Genomic DNA, 14,149 nt, shown 5'->3' on the forward strand with positions numbered 1-14,149 from the left:
ACTGTACCCATTCTGCAATCTGTTAATACACTTTTCAATCAATCAATCAATCAGCATAATCAACGGTGCTGCTACCAAGTCTTGAGCAATATGTATACCGTCCAAAGGAATCCCCTCGCAACCTTCCGTTGGTAATGTACAGACCCAACGCTCTACAAAGCTGCAACACTTGTCTTCCACTCTTGTTTGTGTTTTTATCATAATTTTCCTGTTGGTAAGGATAGGGAAATTGAGGTGATCTCCAGTGATATAACTGTCACCTTCGGTACTAGTGAAGTCAACCTGCTCACCAGTCCTAGAGTTTAAATCTCCCATGATCAGCACAGATCCCTGGGCCTGGAAATGACTAGTCTCTTCTTCTATGGTGGAGAAAATCTCCTCGTCGAAATATGGAGACTCATTTGGGGGAATATAAATTGCACATAAAAAAATTTAACCAAATGTGATATTTCCCTCTCTTCTTTATTTCTATAGAGTCTGCTAGTTGTGACTTATACCATACCAACATCCCCCCTGAGTCTCTGCCCTGGGTGACTCCATTTAGTTTAGTTGATGGGACGATAATCTCTCTATAGTTAGGAGGGCATCCAGTAGGGACGTCTCCTTTACACCAAGTCTCCTGTAAAATAACAATATCAACACCAGTAACCTTGTCTAAGAAGTCAAGATTTCTGATTTTAAACCAAATAAATAAGCATTTAAACCCTGGATATTCCAAACTGATATGCTAAATGATGTCATTGACATTCTAACAAGTTGTCATTTCAAAAGGAGAAGAAAGAAGTAACTGTTTTTTAACATAAAAATATACATTTACAATGTGATGAGATTTAACCTGGCATGTATGTACCTTTTTTAAAGGAGTACTACCTACTTAATTACCTCTCTCTCTCTCTCTCTCTCTCTCTCTCTCTCTCTCTCTCTCTCTCTCTCTCTCTCTCTCTCTCTCTCTCTCTCTCTCTCTCTCTCTCTCTCTCTCTCTCTCTCTCTCTCTCTCTCTCTCTCTCTCTCTCTCTCTCTCTCTCTCTCTCTCTCTCTCTCTCTCTCTCTCTCTCTCTCTCTCTCTCTCTCTCTCTCTCTCTCTCTCTCTCTCTCTCTCTCTCTCTCTCTCTCTCTCTCTCTCGTCAGAAGTCACCTGGCTGGCAGACTGCCGTCCCTCTCTATCTCTACTCTCTCTTCTGTCTCTCTCTGTCTCTCTCTCATGTCAGAAGTCACCTCGCTGGCAGACTGCCATCCCTCTCTTTCTACGTCTCTCTCCTCAGGGGTTTTGCTGCCACTTCCTCCATTAGAACAGATTAGATTGGATTCAAATGTATTGTCATTAAACAGCACTTAGTACAGTTGTACAGTACAACGAAAAGAAGTTTGGCATTCAACCACAGTGCAACTGTAACAGTAAAGTGCAACAGTAATATACAATGTACAGGTGATTTAAACTGGGTATATAGCATATATTCATTAGTACTACTATTGAGTAATAGTGCTAATCAGATGTATGTACAGAGTTGTATTAGAGTAGTATTAATGAATGTGTACAGTGATACAGGTATAAAGACACTATGGTAGTAAGTCGTACTAGCCAGCAGCGTAACTAAGAGTAAGTAAGAGATATGTACAGATATAGATATAGTAGGTGCGGCTGGGTAGCACAGTGGACTAAGCACTCGCCTACTAGGGATGGGAATCGAAAACCGGTTCCCGTTGGGAAATTGCCTGGGTTTTGGTCATATGCTCCCGAAATGCTCCCGCTGTTTGGCTGCTTCTATGTGCAGTGAAAACTACTCCAATGTTTTAGAACCTAGTCATTGATTTAATTCAGGGTAAGCTAAGATTAGCCGCAGAGCTAGCGCTAGCTAACGCGAGCTAACGCTAGCTAATCAAGCTCACAGAGAGAGATAAACAGCTGACAGCAGGTAGTACAGGTACAAATACAATAACAAAGGGGGTGGGGCTGTTGTGTAAACCTTGTACTCTTTAGTTCACATTTAATAAGAGACGGAGAGCGTGTGATGATCACGTTGACTGTTGTTTACTAGTTGGTAAGCCAGGAAGTACTGTGCAACATACAAACATGTCCGTGTAGCAACACAAGCCAATACCTTACAGCAGCGGTTCTCAACAGGGGTGCCTTGAGATAAAAAAAATTATAATATATATTTTTTTTTTTTTGGATTACAGAAAATTATCACTAAAGTGCTATCTGTTGCAGCTGCACTGGTTTCCATGAAAATACCATATTTGGATAAGTTTGACCATTTCTCAAAATCTGAAAATCATTATTTAATAAAACACAGAAAAGGATCACCAAGTTACTCTGGATAAAAAAAGCCTTTACAGACAACATTGAGACAAAGCTTCCCGACACATCTCCATCCAAACTCTTGGAAGAACTCATTGAAATCTCATCTGATGCACCTGGAGAGCTAGTTTCAGAGTGTGGTTCTGAGTACCAAGTATCTCATGATGCAGCAGTTAAGGTGTTGATACCATTCAGCACCACATATCTGTGTGAAGCTGGCTTTTCATCCATGACAGCTCTGAAAACAAAATATAGGGCCAAGTTGAGCCTTGAGGATGACATGCGTGTTGCCTTGTCAAAGATCTCCCCACTTATTGACCGTATTATTAGCCAGCAGCAGCAGACCTCGCATTGAGCTAGAAATGTCCACTGAGTGAACGAGTGCTTATTTTCTGTATTTATTTATATTTTTTGAATGTCAAGATAGACCGCGCTCTCAAAATCCGACACTGGGTGCTGAAATCCCATTAAGTGATATATAAAAAAGAAGCAGGGAAGCTGGACCAGCACTCTCAGGTTTGTTTCAGGCTGCTATTAAATTCTTGAACCTGAGAGTGCTGGTCCAGCTTCCCTGCTTCTTTTTTATATTTTTTGAGAAATGGTAACTTGGTGATCCTTTTCTGTATTTAAAAAAAATACATGATTTTCTGTTTTTGAGAAATGGTCAAACTTATCCAAATATGCAATTTTTATGGAGAACAGTGCAGTTGTTATTCTAACCAGCTTAGTTCTGTTGCATTTCCAATGTATTTATTTAAAGTAAAAATGTATCAGGAATCGATAAGGGAATCGAATCGATAAGCAGAATCGATAATGGAATCGTATCGATAAAATCGTATCAATTCCCATCCCTATCGCCTACCACAGACTCTGGGATCGAATCCAGCTGTCAGCGGTACCCAGTGTGCGAACCATAGCATGGTCTTTGGGTGAGCCAAAGGGGGGTGGGGGGGTGCGCAGCGCAGGGAGGAGTCGGACTGTTGGAGGAATGGATACTGTGATCGCAGACGTTACTGTAGCCTGTAGTAGGTAGGCCTTGTGTATGTATGTATGTGACAAATAAACCTCTTGAATCCTGTCAACAGGACAACTCACTTGTTGATGTTGTGGTCCGGCCGTCTGGACGGTCTGGGCTTCCACAGCACATTCCATGATAAAAAAAAGTATCCATTTAGTTAGATAGATGATAGATCATCATCCAACACTGTCTACAGTATCTCGTGATTATCTCTCAGACTCCTGACTTACTAACTCCACCGGGCGTTGTCTTGTCAGAGATATAATAGTCCCCACCGGAGCAGCACCAGCAGCAGGTGTAATTGTAACGGCGTCGCCTGAAGATGATCCTGCCTCCTGCTGCTCTGTCAAGTCGATTGACTGCTTCACTGTCTTCGTGAAACCAAAATTGGTTAGGCTTACTTGTTGCATTTTTCGTTTAGACATTATCCATTCCTGAGTGACCTTATTTACCTGTCAAAATGTTGTCAACAAGTCACAGCCACAGGTTACAACGTGGGTCAAGTTTGATTTGTGCCGTGCGTGCAGGCTGCAGCGCCGCCGCGCTCCGAATGGTAATTGCAAGAATAGCATGCATGTTGCCATATTACGTGTGTGAATTAGTGCGCAAATCATTAATCATACATCCAAAATAGCATACGTTTATTATTATACACGATGATGATACAGAAAATTACAGAAAAATGAGAAATGCATGGCAAAAGTAGCATTTATTTTCAGTAATTTAGAGACCCCCCAAAGATTCACAAATCATGTTTTCAGGGGAGCTGATGTCTGATCTAAGGGAGCCATGGCTGCCCCAGCTCCCCCGTGGATCGCACCCTGGCGGTACCTCCGGCTTGGTCAGTCGTCCCTACTAACACAATTGGCAGTGTTAGCGGGTGGAAAGCCGGTGGGGTATGTGTCCTGGTCGTTGTAAACAGCGACTCCTACTGGTCGGTCGGGGCGCCTGTTCAGCAGGGAAGGGATCTGGGGAGGTAGTGTGATCCTCCCACGCGTTACACTCCCCCAGTGAGAGTCCTCGCTGTCAGGTGAAAAGAAGCGGCTGGCTGACTCCACATGTATCGGAGGAGGCATGTGATAGTCTTCACCCTCCCTAGGCCGACAGTGGGGGGGAAATGCGCGCAACGACCAGGAAGGGAATTGGCATAACGACGAAATTGGGATGGGAGAAAAATACGTGAAAAAAGTGAGAACAAAAAATCGATAAAAAAAAAGATATAGATATAGTATTAATAGGTTGCAGGTAGTCCTACCTGAGATGGCGCAGCTGAGGTGGAGGCAGGGGCCGAAAAGAAATGCAAAATACTAGTTTGCAGGCGAGTTTTGTTAATAGAGGTATGCTTAGCGCTCAGGATGTGCGACTCGACTGCTTTCACTCCCATCGTCCCCAGTTTAAAATCTTTTTTGCAGAGTTTGCAGCGGCCTCGTAATGGTCTTTGACTGGGACCAACCATGATGCAAACACTGGGTTGTCGAGCCAGTTCTCGTTAAATTTGCACTTTCCCATAACGAGTGCAAATGCAAATGCTAAAACTAAACGTAAGGTTAGCGTTATCGTTAAATCAACTCTAAATGGATCTAATCAGTGGATTGCATATTTTCTTCAAGAAGCAGAATAAGGCTAACCCTCTCTGCCTATTGGGACATCATAATCGGGCTACCAACTTGAAGACGTGGTCATTTCTGGATTATCGAAGCTTTTGGACTGCAATAAGAAGATTTTGGATCCGTTTACCGCGCACAGGACCTACCAAAATGAACTGATTAAGACACTTGGACACTTGGACTAATAATGCATTCAGTCATTTGAACGGAGTTGTTAAAACTCACTCCACTCAAATCAATAGTTATATTTCACTCTATTCAAATCAAATTTAAAGTGACGTGGCTGGGATAAATGTGCCAAAACAAGTCAGTCAGCCAAAACAAATTCCAGGACCAAGGTCGAACCAGAGAGCTGTGGAGTCGAAGGCCCTCTGGGAGATAAGAGTGGCGAGCGGCTTCCCCCACCCCCAATCCTACCCAATCCCCCCTCCCGCGTGTACGCCCGGCGCCACTCCCACGTGATGGTGACGGCAGCCGACTAGTACGCATGCTGGAGGGGGGGGCCTAAGACTGTTTCATCACCAAAGTCCTATCCCCCAGTCCATACCCTCTCCCTCTGGACAATCTTTTCCGCCCTCCCTCCCGCCACCTGGCGCGACGACACTTTGTTTCAGACACTTTGTTGTTGTTGCAGCCGACTATCGCATATGGCGTCTCAGGCATTCTGTAGATGATGTGTCAACAAATGTACATGTCTGTGTGAATTTATGTTGTGCCGTTGTTACTGTAAAAATGTAATGATTGTGATATGTTGTTATTAATGAGACAATGAGCTGTATGTGTGTGTCACTGGAATTTCCCCAAGGGGATTAATAAAGGAATATCTTATCTTATCTTATCTTATAGACTCTGTTGCTGAAATAGTTCCCGGCAAACATAAGGACCTCTGTTGGTTCCGCTCCATTCCGGTCTGCGTGATGCTACAAAACGGTAAATAAAAAGTCCGACTTTATCTCCCGTTACCCGTTTTCCCCCCGATTTCATAATGAAACATAAGATGACATGGCATTTTATCTTTCCTGTCTATGGCATTTTTAACACCTCTGAAAGATGGATTTAAGACATTTTAAGACAAATTAAGGCCTTAATTGTTGATAAAAAAAAATGTAAGACTTTTTAAACAAGGGGGATTCTCGAGGGATGTAAATATGGCTCTTATTTCTCTACTACTTAAGAAGTCCTATCTTTGGATGCCATGAAGGCCTTCGATAGACTGGAATGGTCATATCTATGGACGGTACTGGAGGCTATGGGACTGGGTAAGACATTTATCGATATGATTAAAGTGCTTTACAGCACTGATAGCAATGATAATGACTGGCAAAATCTGCTCCCCTCTCTTCCCAGTCTCTAGGTCTTCTAGGCAGGGTTGTCCTTTGAGTCCCGGACTTTTTCACACTCTCCCTAGAACCATTAGCTCAATTTATAAGACAAACGGAAGAAATTGTCCCTATAATAACAATCAAAGATACCCCACACAAAATAGCTCTTTATGCGGACGACTTACTGATTTTTATGCAGGACCCCTCCCAATCTGCCACAAACTTACTTAGGATAATTGACGAATTTGGTGAACTATCAGGTTTCAAAATCAATTGGCCCAAATCTGCTTGTCTACACCTTAATGAATTGGCCAGAGCTGTGGACCTACAGATGGACATCCCCATAGTTGAACATTTTAAATACCTCGGCATCGAGATTTTTCCCACCCTAAATCAGACTGTTAAACACAATTATACAGGCACATACAACAAAATACTTCAGGATCTCAATAGATGGTCGAGCCTCCCAAACTCACAAGCCTAATAAAAATGAACGTACTACCCAGAATAAACTTTGTTAGCTCAATGCTCCCCTTACCCCCCCCCCGAATCGACTATTGGCGCACGATACAAGCTACAATATCTAAGTTAATTTGGGACAACAAGCGACCGCAAATCAAAAGAACCACCACTCAACGTAGGAAACAGGACGGGGGTCTAGCAATCCCTGATTTTATGATATTTATTTTTTCCTTCTCACTGAGACCCCTGATAAACTGGTTTGATCCTGAAATGTCTGTGTCATCGCGTGCCTTAGAGCAGTGGTTCCCAACCTTTTTCCCCCCAGGGACCCCCAAACATCTCCGATGAAATTCGCGGACCCCCTCCTAATAAGATACCATAAAATACTTTTTTTTTTTTTTCAATTCCAATCAGTAGCAGAGAGAATCTGTCCTAGCTGGGTTTAATACCTTTTTTTTGTCATTTTAAATAACAAACTGCTTATACACAGGCATATGCATCATAATTAGACCCACTATGCTTCTTTGACTTGTGCCTTCAATCAACAAATCTAATCTTGCACCATATGTATTTAAAAATGTTGGCCAATATTCAAATCCTGTATTCATCCTCTCAAATCAGGCCCTAATGGTGAACGGTTTGCATTTATGTTGAATGAAGTAAGAATCCACTGCAGTAAAAATATCCTCACCTCGAGTGGTGGTAGTAAGGTTGACTGACATGAGAATGTCCTGCTTCAGATCCTCATTTTCAATATATTGCACATAAACGATGAGCACAGCCTCGTCTGCGACAGTTGTAGTTTCATCAAGTTGTATGGCAAATGGACCCTTTCTAAGCTTTTCTGACAGCTGCTGCTCGCAATCACTTGACATCTTATCAATTCGGTCTTTCACTACATTGTTCGAGAGTGGTACTGATTTTAGTTTATCCGCCACCTGTGGGCCGCACAGTTTCTAAACCATTTTGATGCAGGCTGGTTTGATGAGCTGCTCGCCAATATTGTGCGGTTTCTTTGCTTTTGCAATTAAAAGCGAACACTCAAAGGAGGCTTCGGTAGCCTTCTGTAAATCACTGCCACCCCTGCTCCACGCTACTCTAACATCAACAGGCTTGTTCGCCTTGAGAGACTGTTCTTTCCTCCGAAAAAAGTCTGGATCCTTCCCAACGGTTTCTGGGTGCTTAGACGCCTGATATCTCTTCAGCTTGCTGGGCTTCAGGCTCGAGTTTGCCAACTTTTCTCCACAAATCACACACTCAGGTCGTTTGTCTGGTCCCTCAGTGAAGCCCATGGTGATGTAATTTTCGCGATTGCTGTAGGTCCTAACTTTTTTTGCAGATGAGCTGCCGTCATCTCCTTTTCGTTTGTCACACATTTTCGCCTCTGGCGGCTGACTGCAGACGAGCCGAGAAAGTTAACTAGCGTGCTAGGCTAGCTACAGAAAGTGATACAGTCAACTGATTCGCGTTTTAGCGGCTACCCGGTAGCCTACTGTTAACGTTCAAAAATCATGTCTAGATGTTTATTTATTTATCTTTATTTTTTATTGTAGTGGAGAGACTATTCATGCTTCTGATGATAAAAAAAAAATCAAAAAAAAAAAAGTTAAAAAAAAGACCTCAAATCATCTGTGGTCTGGCGGACCCCCTGCGCCCCCTGGCGGACCCCCAGGGGGTCCACGGACCCCAGGTTGGGAATCACTGCCTTAGAGGAAGCAGCAGTCTATCCACAAAGATTACAAGATATAATATATTCCAACACCCCGATTACAAAATGTCAATTACAATTTGGTCCTATCATGTCCCATGTGATTCAAACATGGCGTAACACACAGAGGTCTTGTACTATCAAGTGCCCATGGCACCTCGACTCTCCAATATTTCATGGGCATAAACCTAGAGCCATATGAAATCCGTTTTATTTTTTTCCAAATTCCATTTTATTTTTTCCCAAATTCAGTTTTTTCCGTTTTAATATTTCAGAATTCTGTATTTTGCTTTGTACGCTCATTTTACCATCAGAAATAGTGTCTAATAAGTGGGAATGAATAAATGTCCACAATTTAATAAGATATAACAGTCCATTTAATAGGGCTGTCTTAAATACTTCGAAGCTTCGAAGCTTCGTTCGATGGGCATGGGATTCGAATATGAAAATAAAATTTGATTATTAAAAAATATAAAAATATAAATGATATATATATATTTTTTTGCAAAATCAACTCTGCCTCTCTTTGTTAACTACAACAAGCAATGCTGTTTGTTATTTAAGATGAGGTTGGACTCGGCACTGACAGATTTGTGTTCATTGTGCTGCTTTTATAAAGCCTCAAATGATGGCTTACAATATTTCATGAAAGCAAAGTGTTTTGTTTGTCTAAGATTTAAAAAGGTTTAAACTTTACAGCACTGACAAAGTTGAACAAAGTGCTGTACAAGTCCCACAACATTAAAAAAAAAAAAAAAAAATTATATTTATTTTTATTTTAATTTTAATTATTTTTTACAGTTGATTCCATTTTTATTGCTCAATTCCGCGATTCCGTCCGCGATTCCGTGATCGCGGATTTCATATGGCTCTACATAAACCCATTAACAACCCTCAGTGGGAAAGGAAAGGAGTCCACACTCTGGGGGATGTTTATGATAAAACTGGTCTTCACACGTTTCAAGACCTAAGAGATTTTCATGACCTTCCCGGCGCATCCTTTTACTTTTATTTACAGCTAAGGGCGGCGCTCAAGGTGCATGGGGTTCCGTGGGCTCAACTGCTGCATCCACACTAGTGGTCTCCAAGGGCCTTGAAATGAAGCCTGTGCCCAGCCCGAGCCCGTGAACTTCAGGCCCTGCCCGAAAATAAGCCTGTAAATAAAATGTTAAACCCTAGCCCGAGTGAAAACCAAAAAAAATTATAATATTAGACTTAAAATACATTTTTTATTTGTATTAGTTTTAAATATTCTAAACACGTTTTATATGAACTTAATAAATAAACAAAAACTAAAATGTTCAATAGGTCTACCTAAATAACAGATAGTGAAAACTAAAGAAGCATTAATTATATAGCCAAATATTAAATAATTTTTTTGTTTTAAATATTCGAAACACTTTATATATTAACTTAATAAATAAACAAAAAGGAAAATGTCCAATAGGTCTACCTAAATAACACATATCACGCTGAAAACTAACAAGCATTCTATAGCCTGTTTCGCAAATGCCTCTATTTCCCAGCGCTCGCATTAGACTGACACGGTGCCTCGTCACAATCAGTCCAAAATCACTGCTAGGATGCTACCGAATCCTATGACGCGAGTATACAGAGGTACTGGCAGACACAGACTAAAACATTAATGTCATCATCATGACACAAAAGTATACAGAAAAAACTCGACCGCAGCCAATTATAATATAAAATAAATCAGAACTCACCCACCATGCTGTTGACGTCAGCAACAAAGACGTCTGGTGTTGAATAACGTTAACAAAACTTCACCAACCAGCTGCTACATCCAAGAACAAATTGGGAACTTTCAAAAGCTCTCCCTTTCCCTAATTCCATATCTGTTAACTTATCCATCACGACTCAGAGAGACACGAGTCTCTGACTCTCTGATCTGTGATGACAGCTGGCGCAGAAGTGAAACAGAAACTTAAGGTTATCCTATAACCCTAGTTATATGAGTATAGCGAGCGCGGAATTCTTTTTTATTATTTTTTTTAAAAGAGGGCGCTGCCCGGCCGAGCCCGAATTATTTATTTAAAAACAAAGCCCTACCCAGCCCGAACTCGTCGGATAGGGCCCCGTCGGGCTTGGGCAGGGTTGCAGTGCACTAATCCACACCCCTTTTTTAAACTCATGGGAGACAGAACAACCACAAGGGGTTTTGTTTCAGATTTCTATACACTCCTACTCAAATCCACATACAAAAATATATATATATACCGGTATATATATATTTGCATTCGACTAAGAAGTTGGCAGTCGACTACGGATCCTTTTGATCGATTAGTCGACTAATCGGGGTCAGCCCTAGTCTGTGGCAATATAATTTGATTTTATATTCTGTTTTTATTATTTCTATTTATTGTCATTATTGTTATTATTATTGCTGTTATTGTGCTGTGAAGTCTTGTTATTATTATTATTATTACTGTATTGTTTTGTCTTGTTTCATGTGAAGGAAAAATAAATGTTCATCACAACAACAAAAAAGAACGGCAGATGAATACTCTAGGTAGGTATGGTAAGGTAAAATAATACAAAAGGTAGCAGGAAGGAGGTTTCATTTCACAGGTTCTTCTTACCTGAACCAATACTGATTTTAAAGCCATTTGCCACCAGACGGGCATCAGTGAGGAAGGCCCATCCATTCAGTTCGGGACTTCCCCTCTTCATATGGCACATAGCCTCAGTATATTCTGCCCCTCCTAGAATACTATAAAAAAACACACAAGATGATGATTAACACACCGTATAGAGTAGAGCTAGTAGAGCTTAAAAAGCAAATTAGTATTTACTTGAGTCCAAGAAATCATCTAAAAATTGTATACACATGTTAAAGAGTCTGAAGTTGTAAGCTGGGAACAAAGCTGTCAAGACTGGCATTTTTGCTGGTAGGTGAGAAGTGAGTGATATGTTACCCATCTGTTAACTGTATAGGGTTCTGCAGACTCACTGCTGGAAGTATATTATTCTCTAGAAGTCTTTTAAACAGCAAGGCCTCCTCCACCCGAAATGGATTTAACAACATGAGCTTTCGACCACATAAAACGACCCAGGCACTCTGAGAGGCCAGCTGCTTTACGAGCCGGAGGCCCCGTGGTGCCGGCCCGCTCTGGACTGAGAGGAGGCGGTCGAGCCGCAGCCGAAGGGCCGCCACGCTGAAGGGGAGGGGCTGTGAGGTCTTGGGTCCCAGGCTCCTCTTCTTCTGGGGCTGTGCGGAGAAGAGCTGGTCCAGCAGCTGCTGGTTGGAGAGTGGGGCCTTGCGCTTCTGGCCCTGGGGACGGCTCTGCGGGGAGCCCAGACTCGGCTGCCGCCCGGGCTCTCTCCTGGGCTCTCTCACGACTCCAGCGGAGGCCAACTGAGTGCGAAAGTCATGGCGCTCCAGGTGATTTTTTGCCTTCTCTTCATACCTGCATGCAGCAGAAATCAATGCAGCCATTAACCCCTTAAAGTGGAGATGAAGCATAGCGATAAATACATATTCATAGCATCACATTAGTATTTAGATAAGCCACAGAAAAAATCACGTTATAAAAATAAGCAGTTTCTAAGAAAAAACGATTTGTTATGTGCATTTTTGAAGCATTTATCATTATGGGCGCGGCCATTTTGTTGCTGACGTCATGGGGCTGGTTTGGTGTATACACTGCTGGTTAGCTGCCTATAGTGAATGGGTCAGTCAGTAAATAAAATGTTGCCTACAAAACAACGGGACCGCGGTGGTTCTTTTTGTATTGCTCCTGGCTGTTCAAGCTAATTTTACCGTGTGAAAGAGAGGAAAGTTGGTTAATTTCCACAAACTACCAGTGAAAAAAACAGTGTTGTTGGCACGTTGGCTCAGGCTGGCTGCACTCAGGCGGCGCGACCAGCCTGTTGGACAGGGAAGGAGGATCTGCAGCGAACACTTTGCCTCGGATTATGTTGTTGGGGGTGGGAGGTTTGTCCAGAAGACCACTAATCAGCTGAAGCCGGACGCGGTTCCCTCGGTCTTCGACAGACAGACCGGCCCAGGCAGTTCAGCGTCGCGGAGCATTCAGCCTGCTGGCTACCTAGCTCCACTTCAACCAGCCGAGCGGAGCATTCAGCCTGCTGGCTAGCTAATAGCCTCGGCAAGCTAACGGTAGCTGGCTCCAGCAGCTTGTCGGTGTGCTAATAGCCTCGGCAAGCTAACGGTAGCTGGCTCCAGCAGCTTGTCGGTGTGCTAATAGCCTCGGCAAGCTAACGGTAGCTGGCTCCAGCAGCTTGTCGGTGTGCTAATAGCCTCGGCAAGCTAACGGTAGCTAGCTCCAGCAGCTTGTCGGTGTGCTAATAGCCTCGGCAAGCTAACGGTAGCTGGCTCCAGCAGCTTGTCGGTGTGCTAATAGCCTCGGCAAGCTAACAGTAGCTGGCTCCAGCAGCTTGTCGGTGTGCTGGAGCCTCGGCAAGCTAACGGTAGCTAGCTCCAGGCTATTAGCACATCGACAAGCTGCTGGAGCTCCCGACGCTCGGCTGGTTGAAGTGGAGCTAGGTAGCCAGCAGGCTGAATGCTCCGCGACGCTGAACTGCCTGGGCCGGTCTGTCTGTCGAAGACCGAGGGAACCGCGTCCGGCTTCAGCTGATTAGTGGTCTTCTGGACAAACCTCCCACCCCCAACAACATAATCCGAGGCAATGAAGTGTTCGCTGCAGATCCTCCTTCCCTGTCCAACAGGCTGGTCGCGCCGCCTGAGTGCAGCCAGCCTGAGCCAACGTGCCAACAACACTGTTTTTTGCACTGGTAGTTTGTGGAAATTAACCAACTTTCCTCTCTTTCACACGGTAAAATTAGTTTGAACAGCCAGGAGCAATACAAAAAGAACCACCGCGGTCCCGTTGTTTTGTAGGCAACATTTTATTTACTGACTGACCCATTCACTATAGGCAGCTAACCAGCAGTGTATACACCAAACCAGCCCCATGACGTCAGCAACAAAATGGCCGCGCCCATGGCGAAAACAGGGACATTATATTTGATTTTTCAGACAAATAAGCAGGATTTCACATTTTATTATAGGACCCTGTCTTACACAAGGTACACAACAAACAAACTAGGATTACATTGTTCACTGCTTCATCTCCCCTTTAAGCCCGACAGGCCCGGTACAGGGCCAAAATTAATATCACATCATAAATAGATCAATACAGTCCGTATTAATTAATGTTGCGTTTATTTTTCCAAATGTAGCCAAGAGTAAAGACCCTAACCCTATCAAAACAGCAGTCAAAGTGTATATTTTCAGCACTACGTTTGTTTACCAATGATTTTAAGTGTTCTAAATATGAGTTCATAAATATGCCATGAAAGCGTTGTAGTCCTAAGAGAGAGGAGTCTTTCGATCGACATTTCATAAAACTACACTACCCAGCTCACACCAGCCTCTCTCAAAGCTGTTGAAAATATTCTTTGCAAAATATTCTGACGTTATTTTCGTGATTATATCTCATGGGTCGAACAACTGAACGTGTTGTTTGTTTCTTTACTTTTATCTGATTCACTGTCTTTGCGGCCCTATATCGGGTGCATGGTGGTACTAAATCCAGATTTAACTCATGCCAGTGGAAAGAGGAGATTGATGTTCATGTCTGGTCAATGTTAGCATGGTGTTATTCACTGTAAAAAATTTAAAGATTTATAATAATTTATATTCTCCTTTGGTTCAATACAATTTACTCAAGCATAGTAACAGACACAATATTT

At 42.8% G+C, this 14,149-nt stretch overlaps 1 protein-coding gene across 1 annotated transcript in view; it reads right to left on the bottom strand.

Moving 5' to 3' along the window:
- Positions 1 to 14,149, bottom strand: part of pms1 (PMS1 homolog 1, mismatch repair system component) — a 169,385-nt gene that overhangs the window by 22,672 nt on the left and 132,564 nt on the right. Inside the window, exons 10-11 of the mRNA XM_084310426.1 lie at positions 11,353 to 11,844; positions 11,017 to 11,147 (exon numbers count right to left, since the gene is read on the bottom strand). Coding sequence (XP_084166552.1) covers positions 11,017 to 11,147; positions 11,353 to 11,844 — 623 coding nt within the window. The remainder of the gene's footprint in view (positions 1 to 11,016; positions 11,148 to 11,352; positions 11,845 to 14,149) is intronic.

The sequence above is a fragment of the Notolepis coatsorum genome, assembly GCF_963971535.1.
Source record: "Notolepis coatsorum genome assembly, chromosome: 3".
NCBI lineage: Eukaryota > Metazoa > Chordata > Actinopteri > Aulopiformes > Paralepididae > Notolepis > Notolepis coatsorum.